Source organism: Phalacrocorax carbo, chromosome 13, assembly GCF_963921805.1.
Source record: "Phalacrocorax carbo chromosome 13, bPhaCar2.1, whole genome shotgun sequence".
In the NCBI taxonomy this organism is placed as follows: Eukaryota; Metazoa; Chordata; class Aves; order Suliformes; family Phalacrocoracidae; genus Phalacrocorax; species Phalacrocorax carbo.
The window spans coordinates 6,740,676-6,763,722 of NC_087525.1; the positions used below are offsets into that span (position 1 = coordinate 6,740,676).

A 23,047-nucleotide genomic window follows, 5' to 3' on the forward strand; every position below is an offset into this window, starting at 1 on the left:
TTGTTTTCATTCTTCCCATTTTTTGCTTTATGTGGTGTTTTGTCTTGAAACCATTCTCCCCTTGGTAAATAAGCAATATTGGGAAGGGGAAACAAGGTTAGTGTAAGGTTAATGTTCAGCTTCCACCTGGGATATGTATTAGTTTAATTTAAATAATGTTTATAGATATAACATCAACAGAGCCATATTAGGGAAAACTCCCTCTAGCTATTTAATTGATTGAAGAGGTATCTATAGAAGTAATCACTTTAGGATCCAATATTTCCATCTTCAGTTAGTCTTTCCTGGGAGAGATGGAATCTACCTTCTTCATGTAAATGTAGTTACTATTTTTAGGCTTAACTGATTTGGAAATATCAGTCTGCTGCTTTTATATAGTATGTGTTACATGCTATGCAACTGATCCTAAAAGAGATATCTGTTGTGCTGGTAAAACCTTCCACTTTCACATGACAGGGGCTGATAATATTTCTTTCAGTGAAGATACACCATAATAAACTCTGTGATAACAGTTGGTAAAGCGTTTGAACTCAAAATTGAAGTGATGTGTCGTACTGCTACATGTGTGCCTTAAGTGTGCGTAAGTAAAACTTCCTTGTATTAATATCTTGCAAACTGGAATAATACGAATTCTCCAACTAAAACTAAACTGCTGGGATTTTTACTGTCCTATTCCATTACTTCCTAATTTATGAAGCTAAAATGGAAGTTAGTCTAAGCAACATATCACTGATATTCCTGCTCAGAACAGAAACAAAAGCTGAGCGACGCTTTTGCTAGAGAGCAGAAATGCTGCTCTGTGATATTAAGTAAAGCATAAAATTTTATTTCTGAAAACATATTTATTTCTATGTTGGGTTTTGTGTTTATTTTTGGTACAGGTTATTAATGCTGCTTTAGCTCTTGCTGCCAGACCAAAAAGTCAAGTTGTGAAAAACAACATGGAGATGTATAGGAGTACATGGGAGAATCACATCCATGTTCTTACTGAAGCTGTGGATGATATAACAAGTATTGATGATTTTCTTGCTGTATCAGGTATGATAATTTTCAGATTCTGATTATTCTTTTATACGCTTTGAAAAATTTTCATAACATTTCAACAGGAAACCAATGGAAGATTAGATTGTGTAAGGTTTTGTGAAGCTCTTGCTTCTGTTTAAGATGTCACTGCACAGTAGATATTTCTACTCTGCACAGTGTAGAGCTGGGTAGAAGTTACCTGAGCAAACTAAGTGCATGAAGCACAATGGGTATGTTACAGCAGGTACATTTATCCATCCTCACAGGTTCATTTAGCTCTAAGTTTCAAAAATCTTCTCTGCAGCTGTGAGAAGTCTCCTTCTAGAAAAGGAAGGTCATATCAGTGTGCATATACATAAACCAGGAGAATCTCACGATATCCTGTGTTCCAAATACTGTGGGATGCACTGTAGCATTTCCAGACTTTTCAGTTACAAATATTTGTCAAACAAAATCTACTTCTAAATCTCTTCAGTGAAGAGACCTTTGATAGTAGTAAACTGTATTTACTGAAGCAGTGAGTGTCTTCAACATTTAAACTGAAGATAGAAGAGAGTTTTACTTGATGCTGTTTAAAGATCCCAATTCTAAGTTTTTCGACTTCTCTTATGTTAGTGTAACATGGACAGGAAGGAAAAATTTGTCTCATCTCCATTAAAATGGGCAGTGGGCCCCTGCATTTGCCCATTTTCCTCTGGGCATGCCCATTAGGCTGAATTCCATTTGTTAGGATTATTTGGTTTATGCTGCGATATAGAACTGGAATAATTCTGCAGATATCAGTGGTTTGGAACCATTGTACGTGAAATCAGAACTAAGTTAGTTTTCCCAAATTATTCTTTGCTCATTAAACATGAGGGTGGACTCATGTTTAGACATGTTTTAGACAGCTGAAAGGGGACTTAGCTTGGATATTCATTGGTTCAAAAATATCACCTTTACTGAGGTAACTGGAAGCAGCTGGACTGGAGTTTCCGTAATTGAGTGGTGTTTCCTTCTTGTGATCAGGATGTGGATATTACAGTGCCAAAACTGTAAGCAGAGATGGCTGTTCAGGCCTTTTCTGGGTCTGCTGAATCTGGATACTGGCTTTTCCTCAGAGCATGAAAGTCCTTGCTTTATAGCAGTCAACTTGGTATACCTAGCAAGTGGTTTAGAACTGAATGTAGGAGAATTTACTGCAAGTAGTGCAAGTTGGTTATTCCTTGACCTACTCTCCTGCATGCATCTCAGCATCTTAGTACAGAAAAACATAACCAGAGGAATATCCCCCGCCCTGTGTAAGTTAGCCTTTAATTGAAGCCGATTATGACCCTTCCTCTTGCATATAGGGTCTGGGAGGTTGCAAATCTCTCCTGTTGGACTGAAGCTGAAATTTCTGCAGGTATTACTAGAACTGTTAACAAAGGGAAGAAACAAGTCCAATGAATTAAATACATTAATCTCTTTAACCTACTATTAAATCTCATGAGTTTTAAAATTCTTTCAAATTCATTGAGCTAAAGGTTTCTTTGTAATTACACAACTGTGATTCGTTTAAATGGCACATTACAGATATTTTTTCAAAATTTCCTTGTGTTGAAGAATAGAAATTCCAATAATAATTGAGGGAAGAAAAAAATCTCTTATTGGGCAGCTGCTCTTTTCACAGTAGACTCCTGGGTTTTTGATGTAGTTTATATTCTTTGGTTGAGCACAGCCAAATGTTTGACAGTATTTCACAGGAAGTAAAAGCAGAAACTGTAACTTAAGCAGCAGTGATGTGTAGGGCTATGTATCGTGAGGTCCAAAACAGTAAACATTCATATATTTGCTCTAAACCATGTGTAGGGCATCTTCTGTAAGCTTTGGCAGAACCTTTTGGCACATGTTAATTTAATTTGTTTAACTTCAGGTTTCATGCTTGTTCTTAAGTGATTTTCAGAGTAGATGTTCCCCTATGGAAGTGTCACCTACTTGCGTTGGGAAGATTTTTTTTGTGTTTTTTAATTAGCTTGCGTACAAAGAAGTAATTATAGGATATAATATATAGTATTATGAGACTTATGTATAATTAATATATTCCAGTACTATATAAAATGCATATTATACTTAATAAAATATAAAAACATATAATAATGTATGTTGTATATCATAATATATATTACTTAATATAATATAAGCCTAATTATAAGGAATGGTGAAAGCCACTCTCAGTCTACTCCTCAGCATATTAGCACCATTACTGTGTTCTGAGGGAGTAAAACATTCATATATTGCTCTGTCTAAATAGAAAAGTTGAATGTGTAATAGAAGACAGTATCTAACATTTTCAGAAATTACTTGGTAATTAGGAAAGATAAGGTACGTTGTGTCACATTTGCAATGAAAAGAATGTGAGAATAGATGTATAATGGATCTATGTTTTCTACATAAAATAGTATTCTGCAGCACATGTCAACATGGGCATATTGTGGGAAAAATGGTTTTAAAATAACATTGGTCATTCAAAATGGGTACTGTGCGGTCTCAGAGTGTCAGATCTTCACATTTGAGTTGAGTGGCTGAGTTTGCATCCCTGATCGCATCTTCCAGGTGGGTGAGGGAAGTGATTAGTCCTGTAGTGTTAAAATCATAATAAAAAATATAGTACACTTTTTTGAGTAAACACAACTTCCCTAGTAATTCTGGTGATTCAGAATTCTAAATCATGCAACAGAATTGCTTATTAAAAAAATTATTTTTAAGTAGGTAAGAGTTGGGAATACCTATTTTGTGGTTTACATTATGTATTGGCTTTTCATGCAGTGTTACCTGAGCCTTGGATGGCAAGTCATTCTGTAAAATGAAGTTATTAATGTGAGTTATTCTGGGTTACTGCTAACTTGGAGGGTAAATTCAGTACTTAGAGCTGCGTTTCTGCTATGGACATTTTTAAGGTACAATATAACTTCAACTAATGTCCCTGCAAAAAGTTCGCACAGAGCTCAGTAGCAAGTGTAGCAAGTCCCTATGTTTCTTTGATACAGGATGTGTTATGTTTCTGTCCTTAAAATAAGCTGAAAAAGGGAGCTATAGCTGAGAGGATGGGAAGGAACAGAACTCTCTGTGAAAATATCTCCTTGTGATTCTTTGCTAGCCACTTGTGGCATTGCTGAAACAAAACGTATGTGTACAGGAAAATTCTCTCTCCTGTTGTGTTATATGTATTTCTCTGATGAAGCACTGAGGGAAGGAGAATTCTGTGGCAGATCAAAAAGGGTGAATTTTGAGCGTTTGAAAGGTGGGGGGTTTTTGTTCTTGGTTTTTGTTTGGTTGGGTGTTTTAGGTTTTGGTTTGTTTTCTTTTTTTAAGCACTAATATGAAATTTATTGTATGTGCTAATAATGGTTTTCTTATTTTCTGAAGTCTATTGGTCTCTCCTTTTCATATTCACATATCCTCATGAAATTGGATTTATTTTTCAGTTGTGGTTTTTTTTTTTTCTATGTATGTGATACTGAGTTCAAAGGAAAGCTAGCGCTAGGGAAGACAAAAAGAGATGAAATCAGGTCTTTACAAGTGAAAAAGAGGTCTGATTGCAAATAGCCAGTTTAAATGATGGTCTGTTCTTTATAAAGGAAAGCAAGAGTTAATGAATTGTGTAAAAAATGTCATTGCAATTATGAAACATTATAAATGATGATACCATTGTTCATATATTTGATATACCTCCTAAGAACACAGAATCAGTTTCAGCCTGTCAGTTTTCGATAGTTAATTTATGCAAGGAAGAATGTGGGTATTAATCTTTATAACCCACTGACATCAAGTTTAAAAAATACTGTCAGCCATTTATCATGACTGTATGAAGTTTTTAGATTCATATAGGTAAATTGAAATGTGCTATTGCATTTGATGCATGGATTTCCAGGAAACTAGTTTTGATATGCTTGCAATTTTGTTTATATTGGTAAATCTTAAGTTTTATCCTTTACTCTGCTCTTGTAAACCAACTCTTCTGTGTCTCTTTTCTGATACAATTAGGGTGAAAACATAGTTCATGATGTTCATTTTCTACTGTTTATTCTTCCATGTTATTTTAATACACTTTATTCAAAAATAAATGAATAAAGCTTTTGGATATAGATAGAAAATATGAAATGTCAATATTTCCTTCCTTTGTATGTACGTTTTCCTCTCCTGACGATGGTGTGTAATTGCAGTGGCATGTTAATTGCAATTGTTACGTATATTTACATTATTATTGTTAGAAAATGAGTAAGAGAAGAGTTATATCTTTTACTTTAAAAGTTAACTTCTACAAGGACTATGTAGGTAAGAAAAGCATAAAAAGTGTGTTTGTTTATACAAAATTCTCGGGACCTGTGCTTTTTCCTTTCTTTTGTCTTGTTGAAGAGCTTGAATGACAGAAGCTGTGCTGCTTTTCTGTCCTCTTCTGAATGTCCTTGCCCAAATTATGATTATTTCACGTAATGAACCTTCTGTCTAGCCTTCCATACTGTTTTAGTTTTGGTCTGTCATATTTATAATATCATTATGGTTAAATCCTTATTATATTAGCTCTAATTTTGCCAAAATTGAAGTTTCATGTTTTCATAAAAACATTCCCTTGTTCATCTCTTTTCTCATCCCTCCTTGTGTATGAATAAATCGTCCTTCTCTTCATGTACTGTATGCAAATAACACGGACCCTTTCCTGTTCTGTTATCGATGTAATGATGACTCCACTCTCTACCCTTTCAAATACCTCCTTAAAATAGACTTTGTCTGAAGTGCATTTAGTCTCTTGTAATCTCATCAACACTTTTAATTGAGTTGGTTTTTTAAAGGTAAATATATTCCAAATAATGGGTAATACGTCATTATGGTTTTGTCTGATGTCCAGTTTGTTGCTTCTCTACCAGAAGTTCTGTTGCTTGCTATTTACATAATGGAGTGATAGTGAGTGGAATGACTTAAATGTTTACCTCAGGTAAGGATTTGTGTAACTCCCCCATGTAGTTTCTGCTGCTAAATTGATTGTGGTAAATGTGGACATCTGCAGATCAATCTGCAGCAGAATCTGCGGAAGATGCCATTTTTAGTATTGCGAACAGAAGAATATGCTATGATGTATACAGGGGTGCCCCACAATTCAGTTCCTTATAGAAGATGGACAGAAGAGTCTTGAAGAGATAGAGAAAGACTTCAGAGACTGCTCAGGAAGTTCTGTGATAGGACTAAATATTATCAAGCTGACTTGATGAGTAGGTAAAAGGGAATAATTTTTTAACTGAAAGACTGGCACAAATCAGTTACTGCTGGCAAGAGGAAGAAGAGTCATAGTTCACCTTCCTATTGCACTCTTGTTCCAGTGTCATGTACAGACTTCCAGAGGAGATTCAGGGAAACGTTGCATGGCTCTCCCTCTGAATGGAGTTGAGAAGAACGTGCTCCAAATGTGGAGTGTGCAAGGAATTCTCTAAAAATATGAAATTGTGCAGGCTAGAATTTTGTTTCCGGTTTCTTAATCCTTGTCTTTGAATGTAAGAATATGTTAAGTCTTTCCAAGCATAATGGGAAACAGTGAGATACCACAGGGTTAGAACAGAAGTTGCCTTTTAATGTAAACCTGTGCCATCAGAAACTACTTTTAATTGTTGGAAAGAGCAAAAGGTAGGATGTTATCATAAACTGTTGCAGAAGGCAGTTATTCTGGGTGCAAATGGTTTTATAGCCCCAACAAAAACAAGAGCTAAGGGACCACTTTTTTGTTGCTTTTACTTGTAGCTTTTGTTTAATTTCAGTGAACCTTCCTTAGTTTAACAATTGCAAAAATAAACAGAAAGAAAGAAACTTACCTTATGTCTTTTCTCCAAAGGCCCATTTCTAAGGAAGTAATTTACTGATAACAGGGAGCAAATGCTATGGGCTTGGGGAGAGTGACTGGAAAGCTGTGCGGTGGAGAGGGACCTGTTAGTGCAGGTTCACAGTAGGCTGAGCATGAGCTAGCAGTGTGCCCAGGTGGCCAAGGAGGTCAACAGCACCTGGGCTTGTGTCAGCAATAGTGTGGCCAGCAGGAGCAGGGCAGTGACAGTGGCCCTGTGCTCTGCACTGGTGAGGCCGCACCTTGAATCCTGTGTTCAGTTTTTAAGAGGGACATTGAGGTCCTGGAGCGTGTCCAGAGAAGGGCAATGAAGCTCGTGAAGGGTCTGGAGAACAAGTATTTAAGGAGCGGCTGAGGGAGCTGTGGGTGTTAATCCTGGAGAAGAGGAGGCTGAGGGGAGACCTTATCGCTCTCTACAACTACTTTTAAAGGAGGCTGTAGTGAGGTGGGTGTTGGTCTCTTCTCCCTAGTAATGAGTGATAGGACGAGAAGAAATGTCCTCAAGGTGCATCAGGGGAGGTTTAGATTGGATATTAGGAGAAATGCCTTCCCTGAAAGAGTGGTCAGGCATTGGAACAGGCTGCCCAGGAAGGGGTTGGGTCACCATCAGTGGAGGTATTTAAGAGACGTGTATATGTGGTACTTAGGGACATGGTTTAGTGGTGGAGTTGGCAGTGTTAGATTAGTGGTTGGAGTCTATGATCTTAAAGGTCTTTTCCAACCTAAGTGATTCTGTGAAATATGCAGCTTCACTTCTTTCCTAACATTATAGTTTCAGATCTGAAGACCCTGCTGCTACTGCAGTTTCTACAGTTGGAAGAGATCTTTAATAGTTGAATAGGAAACAGGGTGTCAGATGAACTTTATTAACATGCCGAGTAGCATGTACAAAATGGCAAAATAGAAGAATAGAATGAAAGAAGAAAAGGCATGAGAAGAGAACTCGGGAGATTATCTACTAAAGCATGTTGCACAGAGCAGGTCAAACTTCCAATTTCCTACAGAAAATTCATTTGAAACTTCGGTTAGACATGATCCAAATCTTGTTTTTTCTTTGGTCTTAACTCTTAACGTACAGCAAATTTAAAGCAATGCAACGCTTAAGTAGTACTCATTTACTGCAATAATATATTAGAAAGTCTACTTGATGAATCCCTTCTCTCAGTTGCATCACTGAAAGAAGAATACAGTTGATCGGAGTCAACACAACTAAGAGTAGATTAATGTAAATGTATTCTCATAGGTTTTTAGGAGTGTATAAAAGTTGACAAAATAATACTAAGGTATGTTATCTGTACTTTGGAAAGAGATTTATTTCATATACAGATATTTTCATAGCTATGGAAAATACCGATAATATGCTGCTTATAATAATGGAAAGTAATTACTAAATTACGTAGGTCTTTAAAGAAGATTTTTTTCATTTTTAATTTTTCAGTTGTATACATATTCTTTGAGAAGTAAAGGGGAGCTCTGTGCCTTTTTAAAGTCTAAAATACCACACTACTAAAATGCATTAGAAAAAGTGTACGTATGTATACATCCATATCTAGGTTCCTGGCTACATACACACATGCACATGCACGCATATGCACTTACACATAACTACATGTATTTGAGCTCTGTGAATGATTGCGTGGCTTTTCTAAGCTGATGATACTGACTGAGGTTAGGACTTCCTGGCTGGATGCCCTTAGTAATGCAGTAGCTGTGTTGTGGTGAAGACTATAATTTATATGTCAGAAAGCATACCCTTTCTTATAACGGAAGAGGCTTTACATAAGAATTTAATTTGTAATTATTTACTTAAAATTATTTACTAAACTAAGCAACTGAAGATTACAGGGCGCACCATTATTTGATAAAAAACTAACTGCAAGCAGCATTACTGTAAAGCTATCTTTGTTTTCAAGTATTTCTGTACATTAAATAAATATTTAAGTAGATGGAAAGCAAAAACTTTGTTATTTATGTAACAACATATTTCAAAATATTTTGACCATATATTGAGGTTTGAGAATTTGCTTCAGAAAAAGTAGGCTGCCTCCTTACTTAAGAATGTAGTCACCTGTTTGTACTGAAATGCATATAATTTTGGAAGTCCTGAAATGCCCATGTAATTATCTTTCCCCTTCTAGACTGGTATTGCTGAAGCACTGTCATGGGGGAAAAAAAACCAGTGCTTTATTAGTTCTGTGTAGTACTACAACAGAGTTGTGGGAAACTTTTAGAAGAGGTCTCTGGCAGAAAGCTCTTGGATCAGTAGAGTCATTGTTGACTGAGTTTCGCAGCAGCTCAATTTCTGTTTGGTAATTTTCTTCTCTAAGCTGGTGTGGTTTGTAAGTGCGATTTTCCTTTGGAAGAGCTGTGTGAGATGGACTTTTGTGCCTCAACTCTATCTCTGCCTGCATTGTTTGTCTTCCCTGTAGGCTTTCTGTTAATTTCTGTTGCATGATTGGTTGCAGAAGTTTGCTGATTTAAGTTTGGTACAGTTCTTTCCTCCCTCATTCCCCTAGACTCGTGAGCACAGTTGATTTCACTAAGCAGTTCGGTTAATCTTACCACAGTTTACCCTTAAGAGAACTTAAGTTATGGAGTCGTAGTCTTTCCATATAGTACTCCCTGAACTAAAATCAAGCCAGCGTTTGTTGTGAATCATAACCTCTGTTCGTAACAGAAAGAACTATATTTTAAAATTTTTTGACAAAACCTGATGAGCATTTATTCTTCCATCTACAGCTGAATGCACTTCTTAAACTTAATTTAATCTCCTTTTTTCCTTCTGTACTCAGTTGTCAGAGATAAACTCATTCAGAGAGATTTGGGAGAGCATCGCTTGTTCTTCTGGATGATTCAGTCTTTCTCTCCTGAATACAAAAAAAGATTGTTGAGATTAGAATAACGTAAAATTTTATTAATTCTCCTCTTGATCTACCAGTCTGATGTATTTCTGTTTTGTAGTTAGGTTTCTAATAACTTTCAAAGTTTGTTATTTCAAATCTGAGGAAGATCCCTAGCATTAACCGATCTCATACAATAAAAGCAGGTCTTTCCTATACTTCACCAAAATTACTTTGAATCAGTCATTTAAAAAAAAAAAAAAGCTATCTTCTAGTTCCTCTGACCTTTCACATCCCTACCACACAATTATATGCAACTACATTTCCAATTTTCATAATATTCTCTGAATATCACACATTCTTCATTATTTCTGCCCTATAGTAGTTACTCTGCTGTTGAACCATTGTTCTTCATTATCCAGCGTGACATTCTGTATATAGGTATTCTTATGAAATAACTTTACGCTGTCTGTTCTTTTAATCTTATCATATTAATTTATCCAGGATTGTGTCATAGTCTATGCAGTGCTGCTTTTTTCTTTTTTTTTCTGGGACCTCAAAAATCTGAAACAATAATTTATACTTGCCGTTACAGTCTGAGGATGGAAGCAGGCCAAGATGTGAAGGGGGTGTTAATGTCTTTCTGTTACATTTGAAAGCTTTGTTTTTTAGTATAAACCCCTTTTTTCTTGCTTGAAACAGAAGCAGCAAACTTCAGGGGAAAAATAGCTCAGGGTTTAACTTATATTAATTTATGACATTTTGAGAGAGAAGGATGCTGAGCACGAGAGATAATTAACATAATTCACCCTGCCCTGCTATGTGCATTCTGTCTGCTAACCAGAGGTCATGGTTCTTTTAGGATCTGTGTGATGACTCACACTGGTCATCAAGACCAGCATTGAAATTGTCATCCAAATGAAAATTGCAGTCATTGTGCCAGGTTCAGGCACTCTTCTGCTGATGGATTTGAGGAGTGAGAGGGAAGGAGGTATTAAAATATAGTTTATTCTTTGTGTTTGGGGTCACGTTGTGATGGAGTGACATTGAATGATTTCTTAATTTTTGGATATCTATCAGTTATATCATAATAGCAGGAATCGTTAAATAATGGAGTCCCATAAATAAGTTGGTCATGCAGTAGAAAAACATTTGTACAATAACAAGTTAGCTAATATAAGGGAAAACAACTTGCCTGTTCACGGTGTTCATTTCTGATGGATATTCATTTGCAGGTTCTTAAATTGTCTTGTGCTTACTTCTTTCCTCTGGAGTGTTTGAGGCGTGTTGATTTTCGTTTATGTAATAACCGATGTTGTTTTCCCCAGGTTAATTGCCAGAAGGTTTGGGTGGTAAAAAGAACTGTTTGCTGCCCCAATGGTTTGAACTGAGTGACAAGTTTTGGACAGGAGACAACTGGAAGGAGAGTGGATATTAGATAAGATAGGTTTTCAGCTCTTTGTATATCGTGGCTTCCTGTCAGAATTCTAATTTTATCACGTTCTAGAACATGTAATCATGTTCTAATTCTTATGGCATGATCTGTCCTTCACTGCACTAAACCTGTGTCTGGAAACAGACTGTATTTTTGTGCTCTTCCCACCATTACTAGAGAATGCTGCTTATGTCTTAGACCTAGTATTTTTATCCTCTACAAACCCTTAACTTACAGAACTAGTTATTGCAGTATACTGATGTCATCAGTGTTGCTGAATGGTGATACTAACCTTGCCAAAAGTTTTGGAAATTAATGACCTATTTATTGAATTCTTGCTTCTGATCTCTGCTTTGATGATCATCTGGGATTTTTACATGTGAAAAATTGCTACAGGTATGAGCCTAGACATGGCGAGAGCTCTTTGTAGAGGTATCATTTATAATTAAGGTTATTGTCTATGTGTAAAGAGAGAGGGAAACGGTAGAACATTCAGAAATGCTGAGTGTGTTTTGAAAGTTCAGTGGAAGACGATCCCTACATTGTCTAGATGCCTTTTGAAAAAACACTACTCCAACTCTAAAATCCTGTTCATCCTTACTAATTCTTCTTATATTCCACTGGAAGTTTTAGATATGCTGGGACATTTATTTAATGCCAACTACTGAAACTCAGTTAAAAATTCTGAAAGGTTATAGCCAATGTTGTAGCGTTTCAAGGTTCAGAAACCATTTATATGTGATTTCTTCTCATTTTATTCCTAAATCTCCTCAGTTCTCTAGTACTGTGCATTTCCACAGAAAAAAATCGCATTTCCTTCCCCTGCCACCCCAAAATAATCTTTCTTTTGAAGTTTATCTTCTAGAACTTTTAGAATCTGCTTCTTCCCTACACTCCCATTCTCATTTAAAAAAAAAAAACTTCTGCAACGTTCTAGTACATTATGGGTAGGCTGTAAAACTCTACGGCTTTGTCTGCTAATTTAGTGAAACCACTTGCAAACAGAAACAGTGTATGACATCACTGCGTTTTTTTCAGATGCACTTTATTCTGTTGTGGTTTTATTCAGTGATTTAGGAATGTATGTTAGCTTTCATCTTTCTGAACACCAACGCTAAGCCTGTGTTAAGGAAGGTGTGAGTCTGAGGTTATTGCAGTTCAGGTACTTATCCAGGCAGAACTTTTTATGTTTTACTAGTCACTTGTTCTTTGCCAAAATACATAGTTGTGGTTAAGCCACATCCAGGGTGTTGGATGTAATTTGGGCTAACCAGATTAGTATGTTATTTTCTTGTCTCGGAGGTTTTGCCTTTTGCCTCAAGTTATGTCTTTCTCTTAGGCTCTCTTTTTTTAAATTTTAATTTATTTTAAAAATTTGTGAGCACCAACTGTTGTCTTACAGGAGCAAGTCTAGTGAGTGAAATCTTAGTTTCGCTGCAGAACAGCTTGCATAGAGACCACCCAGTAGATTTTAAGGAGCATTACTGAAGTAGTTACTTATTTACTACCTATATCTGCTAGCAAATACTTAGATATATTGTAGGGAGAATAAGGTCTGTTGTAACATCTTAAACTTTGCAACTTCATGTATTTGCAGTAACTTTGCTATTGTAGTACTATAACTAAGTACTATGAACTCAACAAAGCCATGAATAATAGTTAAGGCTGTTCACTTCAAGACCTGCATCACTGCAGTTACAGAACTGATTGTGTGTTTGTGCATTTGTATGTTTGTGATTGAATTACTGTGGGCAAAGCTCTCTCATCTTTTTAATTACTCTCAATATATGGGGCTTTTACCTTTGACTTGTAATTGAGCAGATGGGTATTATATGAACCCAGGACTCAGCTTTGGTGAGATTGTTTTTATTAACTATGGTTGCTTTTTTATTACATCCTAAAGGAAAACAAAGCTAGGCTGTTTATAGAATACCAGTTTTTAAAACAACAGGTCATAAAAAGCATACAACAAGTTCATGCCATATCAAATGTAATAAGTCAGTCTGTTTCTCTTTAGCTTAAAGTACTCTACTATGTTGCATAGTAGAATGAAGTCCATCTACGGAGATGGCCTGTGACTATCAGAGGTCCTTACCATTATAGCTAGATTAGTGTTCACCTAAACTTTCCTTCCTTTGCCAAAGCCAGCAGAGGCCATTGCACTGTTGGAATATGTGTATCCTTCCTTTAAATTCCACATGCAGGTTTTATTTAAAAATCTTGCACAACCTGTAGCTGTGTTTATATGCCACTTACCTGCACAAAGACACCTTGCTTCATTTGCATAAGTGCACGTGTAAGCACAAGTCAAAATCTTGGGCCTGTTGATTCTGTTGCAACGGAAAATCTACCTTGTTCCTTGTCCCTCATGGTTTGTTTTTGCTGCTGGGCAACGTTGGGAATCCTTTAAGCCTGTGCAGAAGGGCCTCTTCCTCAGTGGTGCCTCATAGCTACTGGTTTTAGTGCCCGTTTCATGGGTAAGCAGTGGAATTTGTTGTTCTGTGCCTCCTGTGTGTTGCTTTGTGATTGTGATTTGGATCACAGTGGGTTTTTTTTCCTGGAGGAAGGGGAAGCCCTTGTCCTGGTTCTTGCGGAACTGCTGTGTAAACTGTAATCACACTAGAAAGTCTTTCATGTTCTAGAATGCAAAAGAGGGTCTGATGTTTATTATGAAATGCTTTTAGTTTAAATGAAACCAACCAACCAAAAAAAAACCTCAAACCCCAACAACCAAATGTGTTATTTATGGATGGGAGAACATTTTTATTACAGCTTACAAAGAATAACTTTAATGTCCATTTACTAATACCATCCATTTCTTCTTTATGGATACTGAAAAACGTTTACTCAATTGGGACTCTGGGATTAAGAGATCTTAGATGCTCTCTGGTGCTTGTTTGGAAAGCTGAGATCACCCTTCTTTTAACCTTGTAACATGGCTACATCTTCTATTATGTTGAAAAAAACACACTTGATGACTAGAACTCAGGTACAACGAATCATAAAGCCAGACCTCAGTCTGTAAGTATTTATAGCATTAAATTTCAGATTTTGATAAGGCTTATGTTTCAAATTACTTTGGTCAGTTACAGTCATTAAGATGGCAATCTGGGCAGTTGAAGTCGCTCAAAGTAAACTGCAAAATATACTGTAAATACTTGGGCAAGGAGTAAGATAATGATTCAAACTTCTGGCTCGCTTATCTCTCTTGATATAATTAGTTTTCCATCAATGGTTCAAAGTTCTGTTTCAGTTTATTACTGTTTTTCCAGTCTATGTAGCATGTTTACAGATGAATGCATCGCAAAAATTGCCAATTATAGATTCACTCTTAGCATAGCTATGGAGATAGGGAAAAAACCAAGATGCTAGGGAAAAAAACCAAGATGCTATTCAGAGACGTAAGATTAAATTCAGTGTGTTTGTGCTGGCTTTTTGGCACCTGTAATAGCAAAAAAAATGCTTTTTGAAAGAGAATAAATGTAAGAATCTAAGTAGAGACGTATGCACTTATTTATAGTGAAATGGTTTTCAAACAGGAAGGTAAATTACGTAGTGGGTTTTTCAATACTGTTTTTCTCAAGTTTGTTTGGCCCAGCTATAATGTGCTTCAGGACAAGTATGAATTCACTACGGTAAAACAGTCAAGCTCCCTCTTCATGGTTCTCACCTGAGTGTAAGAAAAAGGCTTTGAATTTTTCCATTTTTGATCAAGACTAAAGGCTTGATATATGTGTCACTGAGGATGCAAAGTTTGCTTCTGCTGTATAGCTTTCATCAGTCATCAGTTTAATGATCCGCCTGAAAGTTCTGTCAAAGCCATCATATGACTTTGCCCTTGCTACGCATATCCTTTACTGTCTGCTGCTCTTTCTTTTAACCTGTTTGTCTTCAGTAACATTATATAACTGTAATTTCAACAATGTAGAGACGTATTTTGTGAAGAAGTAGGGTGTTTTGGTTTTAGTCCTGCTGCTTATTGAAATACATGTTTTAGATGAAACTAAGGACAAGATCTGTTCACAGCATTTGAGATGTAAACATATCATAGATTATGCTGGCAAAGTAACCCCCTTTTTTCTTTAATGTCAGGTCTTCCCTGGGAAATCCTATCACTGTTTACCATTTAATCATCATTGAACTAGTGTGCTTCCAGAATTTTCTTAATTGACTTCAGAAATTTCTATGCATAATAGCAGTAAGTAATTTCTATCTCAGTACTTTTTATGGACTTAGGGATTTTTTTCGCTATACACATTATTTTGGGTTTATTGACATTAAATGGAGTGTGTTTTATCGACTGATCATTTGGTACTGTGATAGCCATCTTCAGTTCTTTGTTGTCAACTTTGACTACCCTAAATGAGAAAAGACACAATAGTTGCCTCCTTTGTTACTTCAGTACTCTCATTTTATATTATTTCTGGAAGTACTGAATCACACCATTTCAGAGCCAGTCCCTGTGGAACCACTGGCTTACATAATTGTGAAAACTGTCTGCTTGTTTCTGTCCCTTGTTTTGTGTTTTGTAAGGAGTAAGTAACACCTAGGAAAGTCTGTCATCAGATACCATGGCATCTCAGAGTTGTCCAGGAATAGTAGTTGCAAGACCATTTTGAAAGCCTTTTGGAAATCCAGTCTATAGTTATAGAATGAATCGCTTATCCCACTGTTCGCTGGTGTCTTTAAAAATCTCCAGTTTTTGAAACATGGCTTTCTACTCTACAAAGCTATTTTGACTCTTCTTAATTACATCATATTCAGCGCTCTCTCTCTGTTCTGTTTTATATGGAAGTTCCTACCAGTTTGCCCAATGGATATATATTTCTGTTTCCCCTGATTCCTACCGAACGCCTTAAAAGATATCACCATAGTAATCAATTTTCCTTACTCTGTTGTCAAGGTTAATACAACTTGATATGTTACATGTCACAACTAGTAGTTCAACAATTTGTTTTCAGTTTCCTTCAGAGGAATGCCCTGTTCCTGGAAATTTGTTGATGCTCACTGTATCCATTTTGTTTTAACTGAAAATCTAATGTTGTGTCCTACCTCCCTTTGATACCCATACCCTTGCCCCCAAAGTAGCAGACAGTCCCTGATACACTGATCTAAATGCAAATTACTCTGCTAACACTGATTTCTTAGACTCAAGGGCAAACATTATAATGGTGTTACACTTCTTAGATACTTGATGCATTCTTAGGGCCTGCTTGTTTAGGTATGCCATATCCTAGCCACCAAATATGTTTAGGTATCACATGCTGATTTTGGGAAACCATTTTGGCAAGTGCTCCCATCAAAACCTACTCTTTCAAACTAGCATTTTCTAAGTCAAGATTTTATCTACCTGTTACTAAGGTTAGTGGTGAACTGCTTGCAGAGCTGTAGAGGATAAGAGAATTGAGATGTGTGAAGTCAGTGAATAGGCAGGACTAAGGAGCTAGGTGGTGTAGTTCAGCAGTGGTCTTACTCATTTTGATTATTCAAAGTTTGCATCCACAAACTGAAACTTCATATAGAAATCTTGCTCACTTTTTACTGAATTTCAGTAAGTTGTTGCTGAGATCTAGTTATCTGCAAGATTTGTTTCTCATCACAAGGTTTGCAAACTACTGGCATCCTGTTCCAGAGTTCTGAAGGCTGATGTATTTGGAATTCACTTTGTATTTGATCTGGCTGAGTTCACATTTGGCAGCCTTTGGAGCATGGTCTAAGATGCATGGGTTTGATGCAGATTGGGATTAATTTTTTGTGTGTTTATTTCCTAACAGCTTGGTTGGTAATAGCTTTCCAGCTGCAGCTTTTAATGGTTTTGTGCAGCTTTGCAGGAATTGATTTGCTTGCTTTTTGTAATGAGGCCTACTGGAAACATACACAAGTGTTCTGAAAAATGGTATCTAAATAAGCACAGCCAAATGATAAGGGAAGATTTTTGATCAGTGGCACTAATTGTTTAAAGTGACGATGCTACTGTGGTGCAGAATGTCAGGCTTTCTGTTTCTAGGATATGATACGAAATCTGCATCTGGGAGAGCAGGTTCCAGTTGTGTTGTGCTTCTGAATATTCTGGGATGTGCTTTTGCTACTGCAAGTTAGCCAACCAGGCTAGTGTGCAGCATGTCAAACCCATATTTTCTTTAAAAATGAAACTTGAGGAAACAGATATACATACTTGCACAAGATGAGCAAAAGCTGTTTGTTGAATGTGATGTGTTCCCTTAAGGTCCCCCCTTGTGAACTTGATAACAAGCGGTGGGATACTAATGAGGTTTTCTGGATGATAAGAAGGCAGCCTACCCTTCTGAACCTCCAGCAGCTGGACAGGACATGTGCCTGTTTGCTACAAATCTGGGAATCCTTAGCTCGTGGCAGGGGGTGGCGTGGTGAGTGCAAAATCAAGGAATGTGCCTCATTGAATTAATGGGTTGTACAAACTCTGACTTATGTGTCCAGACTTCTATTGCCAATAAGTTTAGCAGATACTTTAAATTTGGTCCCAGAAATGCAGTGCATGGTGGTGTAAAAAAACCTTAAAAACAAAAACAAAAACAAACCTTAACCCCTCTAAAACCCAAAAATGCCCAAAACAACATTTCTCCCCCACCCCTGCGGCAAAAATGATACCAACTTACACTTCAGCGGAAACACTGATCTAATGAAAAGCCAACTTCTCTTTCTGCAAGTTTGATACTTGGAGAGGTTACTATTTTCAACAGTAAACAATGTAATTTGTAGATGAAGTAATGCTTCTACCAGGAAAATTGAAAAATTTATTACAGCTTAGAATTTATTATTTTTGTAGGGAGACTTTGGAGTTTCCTACCCCAAATTATCTCTTGTCAATTAATGTTTTCCATCTGTTAACATTTGCCCTATCTGTGGGTTGGCTATTGTGTTAAACAGAAGTACTGGGTGTTCATCAGATGTTCAGTATAGCAGATACAAAGCTGTTACAAGAGAATATTATCATAAACACAGTGTTTTCACCTGAACAATTATCTAAGAGTGACAGATGGCTATTATCTTTTGATAATATTTTATAGACATAAATGAAATAGCTACCATTTAACATAATACGGTCTGCTTTGTTGCACACATTGTAAAACAGGTAATGCAAAAGGTCTCCAATTATACACCACTAATCTAGCAGAAGGGAATAGATGATAAATTTTCATGTTTGTTAATTTCCACCACCCCCCCAGGAAATGAAGTGTTTTGAAGGTGATAAATTGACCAAATCCTCCAGCTGATCCAAAGACAGACATTGAGTATTCCCTAGTAATTGCAAATTTCTTTTATGCTCTTTGGTCCAAACTAGGAAGAATGCCAGCTCTTCATTCTATAGCATCTGCCCTGAAATTATTAACTAGGATATCAGCTATGCATTGATTTTTAAGATATGTACTGTGAACTGTTTCCCTGTAATCTATCTAGTTATTCCACTGTTCAAAGGACTTTCATTTTCAGTGAGATAAGACTGGAGCTCAGTGAAAAGCTCTGTGTAATTCCTGGCATAAACTAATTCCTTTAGATAATCCGTTATTCAGAAAACATTGCTTTTACCATTTAGACCTAAGGATTTATGGTTTATCAAGGCCTTTCTGAGTTTTTAAGAGATATTTTCATGAAGTTAGATAATATTTTAGCTAGATTTGGATTTTGAATGCAGAATTTAGAAAGCAACAATAAATTTTCGATTTCCCAGCCATAGAAGGGCAGAAAACAGATTTATTTATGCCCTGTTTAGGGCCAACTCATATTTCACCTAAGGCAATAAAACTGCAGACTTCAGCTCTTCTCTTTTGGCAGAACAAATGATATGGAAAATTGAATCTCTACTTTCATAGCACTGAGAAGACAAGTCTTTTTTTTTTTTTTTTTTTTTTTTAGCTTCTATCTGCTTTACTTCATCAGCTGTGTAAGCAACTCTGCCTTCAAAGGGGCAAGTGGGGCACAAAAGACCAAACAAAGGCTTGTGGAGCATTTTGTGTATGACACACAGTCTTCTGCTCATACACTGAAGGAGAATCCTGTTTTGTAGTTAAGGATTCTCCCCCAGACAGTTCTAGTAGACTGCTGAAAAGCTGATGGGAATGGAGAAACAAAAACATAAAAATTCCAAAGAAAAGTCTCTCCCCTTTTGTAGTTTATCTACTGGAGAAAGAAGACTCCAAGAATTTTTACCTGAGGTTTACAAAGGTGACAGAAGGGGAAACTGTCTCCTGTATGTTTTTGAGAGGGTATGTTCTGAGGAGAACAATAATAAGTGCTTTTGTTGGGAACTGCTGTGTAAATGAAGGGAACACACCCAGACTGAGTATAAAGAAAATGGTTTTCCTGTGTATTTTATGAACTGGATGCCACACACTAAGGAAAATATGACATGATTTTGCAAGCAATTCTCCATTATCCAGCAGCTAAAGGGAAGAGTAAAAAGTAATTACGTCTAAGATGACCAACTGAGAAGAAAAGTTGAAGTTAAGGCTGACAGTTGGTGGCAAATGTTCTGAAGAATTTTATTACCAAATCTGTAAAAGGACTTGCTGATGCAGGGAAGACGTATTTCAGTAATTTGTGGAGCCTGGATATGTCAGCCGTAGCCCATTCTTTTTTTGGGTGGTAGTTCTTACCATTTTTTCCCTCTATGTCACAGAGTCATAAAATCATTCTGGTCGGAAGGGACCTCAAGGTCTAGTCCATCGTACTGCTCACAGCTGGGCCCACAGTGAATTCAGAGTAAGAACAGAGATTTTACAGCCTCTCTGAGTAACTGTTCATTATTTGGGTGAACCTCATTATCCTTGAAGTGAGGGGTTTGGTTTTTTTTTTCCTCCACCCGCTTCCTTCAGATCCTCACATGTTTCATTTTGACTGTTATCTATCATTCACCAGCCTCACACCTCAGTGAAAGACTGGTGTCAGTTAACCTATTAATGCAGAGTTAAAGTTACTTGGCGATGTTCTTCTCGCAAGCTGCGTTCACTAAAACTGAAATTTCTGTAAAGTGGTATATGAGATGAGGGATGCCTGCTAATTAACTCATGTCGTCTTGGACCTGTCTGGAAGCAATTTCTGTATTAGGTGTAAATGTATTTAAATAGTGGAGGCACTTTTTGGAGAAGTTTAGCAACACTGAGTGTATAATGCAGGTCCAGTGAAGTACCAGTTGCTGTGGAAGAGGAAGGGGGGGCATTTGCCAGTCCCCTCATTTGTGATCAGATGTAAGAGTTGTACATGTACCACAAGAATTCTGATATAAAAAACATAATGTCGAAGTATCAGTCTGTCTGCGGTAGTTGAGACATAAAAAGGTCTTCTCGTCCAGTACTGCCTAGTCTAGGCCAAATGGCCTTCTAGTCAGTGTTAACTCTCAGGAGTTACCATGGCCAAATTGAAGTTGAAGGACTTTATTCCCTTGTACATCAAGAAGCTGCTTGAATTTGTTTGTTGGGAAGGTAAATCACACTCTTTGAAAAATTTTACTGTATGTCAGTGTGCTGGTTTTGGCTGGGATAGAGTTAATTCTCTTCACTGTATCTGGTAAAGTGCCAATGGCACAGCGATGCTTTAGTTGCTGTTAAGTACTGGCTCAGCATGGCTAAGTAGTGCCTCTAGTAGCCAGGGACTGTTCCAGCTTCCCATGCTCTGCCAGGTGGGCAGGAGGCCGGGAGGGGCGGGGCCACAGCCAAGACAGCTGACCCCGACTGGCCAATGGGATGTTCATTCTGTACCATGTGATGCCATGACCAGTACATTAACTGGGGCAGTTGGTGTGCAGTGGGGTGGTTGTGGCTGGGGACTGGTGGGGTCGGGTCGGCGGGGGGTGAGCGGCTGCTCACGTGCAGTTTGTTCTGGTTGTTCATTCCCCCTTCCCCCCGTCCCGGGTTTTGTGTCTCTCTCATTGTTTTCCTTTTCATTGCGTTATTATTGATGCTGTTTTTATTATTATTTTAATTATTAAACTGCTCTTATCTCAACCCACGAGCTTTCTCCCTTTTCCCCTTCTGATTTTCTCCCTCATCCCACCGGTGGGGGAGTGAGCGAGCAGCCGGGTAGGGCTGAGTTGTGGGCTGGGGCTAAACTACAACAGCTACTTGGGGGAAGAGTGCTCCTTTAGGAGAGAATTATTATAGTTATCTAGGTTCACAGCTTAGACATTGTTAGTCTGAGTAAAACTTGCTATGTACATTCTGGAAGTTAGCAGCAGTTGGGAAGGGGGGGCATACTGCAGACATGATTTGTGCTTATGGTGATTTCCAGGGATTAAACAAGAATGCTGTATTTCTTCACCCTCATTGTTTCCTCTTTCGTGTCCTGCTACCATTTCCAATTCATTATTTTTTCCTTCTTGTTGTACAAAGTCAGTATCATAGTACAGAGTACTGACACATAAAAATTCTTTGTTGCCCTGTACATTGTCATGGGTAATGGGAATATGAACCATCTCCTGTAATTTTTAGAATAAAAACAGAGCTAAGCATTCTCAGATTTTTATAGCCCAGAGAGAGAAATGGTCACCTCTAAGGCCAAAGCCAGTTGAACACATTTGCACGTGTACATAGAGGATAAAGTGGGTTGTCCCTAAAACATAATTTCTCTCAGCTGATGTAACAAGGGTGTGTTTAAGATGACTAGGCCAAATGCATGAGCGCACGTCACCTGTGCGTGTTTCTGAAGGAAAGTGTTTCCTTGCTCTTAGAGCCCAGTAGACAACTGGAGCATGTAGATAGAGATAGAGAAGTGAACCCTACACAGCTGGGTATGCTCGTGTGTCTGCTATTTGTGGCTTCGTTTTATCTCTTGCCCATCCAGGTGTCTATCCTTCTGGTCTGCTTTTCTCTGCTTTTCCTCTCTCCACATCCTTATCTAGACATCAGGATGGTCTGTGTGCTTTTACAGTGTACTTGCTCATTTCCAGAGATCTCAGAGCCTTGTTCATGTAAAGCTCTAGGAAAGAAGAGAGACTTAAACATGCCGAGAATTTAAGACTGTGCTTCCTGAATTTCCCCAAGATCCTGGAATATATCTGGATGCTGAATGGGGAAGCTGACAATCCAGGAACCTGTCTGTAGGCTGAATGTTGTGCCCAAGAAATTGAGGGCAAGGATTGAAGCACAAGCAGTTAGCATCTCAAACCTACCAGATCTTATTTTAATCATGTTAAAATGAATGAGGGAAAGAAATATAACTCTGGAAAGGATTAATATTGCTATAAGGTTCTCACTCATGCAGGGAGAGAAATTTTCTGTAATCTGAAACCTTCATTAGCCAATTAAACGGATCGTTTTGGGCTGCCAACTCTTTAATTAATAGACCCTCACTTCAAGAAACTTTCTTATTTTCAGACATTATTTTTGGTGGTGATGTGGTGGGGGAGTTGGGGGGGGGTTGGTGGCTTGTTTTTCCTTTTCAGCTTTCTTGAGTTTAAAAGCTAACATCTTGGAATCATTTGTGAATATGTGAATGAAAATGAACCTTAAGGGGAGGCTGCCAGCTCAGTCAATCCTTTTTTCACCCTAAGGTAAAATCTGAAAGAAATATACACTTCAGTTAGTATTGTCTGTGAACAAAACAGAAGTTAATGTTTGAGGTTACAGGTTGAAGTTTCTGAGAACATAAACAAGAAATTAATTAGACAATTCAAAGTGTCGCTTCCCTTTTCCTTCAAAAGTAATCCATGGGGACTTGCACAGATAGTGATAGATCCTGAAGAGCTTTCAGTTACTTGCCTAGGGGCGTGCCTTTATGCCATCCCTTCTTCTCTCTGCCCACATTCATCTTCATTTTGCATCCCTATTCCCCTGTTGTCTTGAGGCTTTTGTTGTGCAGGCTCCAGTTCACTGTTTGAGGTAGCCACCATATTTTTGTGCATATGTCCCATGATACAGGGCAGTCTTA

At 37.5% G+C, this 23,047-nt stretch overlaps 1 protein-coding gene across 6 annotated transcripts in view; it reads left to right on the forward strand.

Annotated features, from left to right (window-relative positions):
* The window catches only part of CTNNA3 (catenin alpha 3), a 556,373-nt gene that overhangs the window by 389,305 nt on the left and 144,021 nt on the right, over positions 1-23,047 (forward strand). For all 6 annotated transcript variants that reach the window (XM_064464726.1, XM_064464725.1, XM_064464727.1 and 3 more), the window contains one exon: positions 882-1,038. In XM_064464726.1, the coding sequence (XP_064320796.1) occupies positions 882-1,038 (157 nt within the window). The remainder of the gene's footprint in view (positions 1-881; positions 1,039-23,047) is intronic.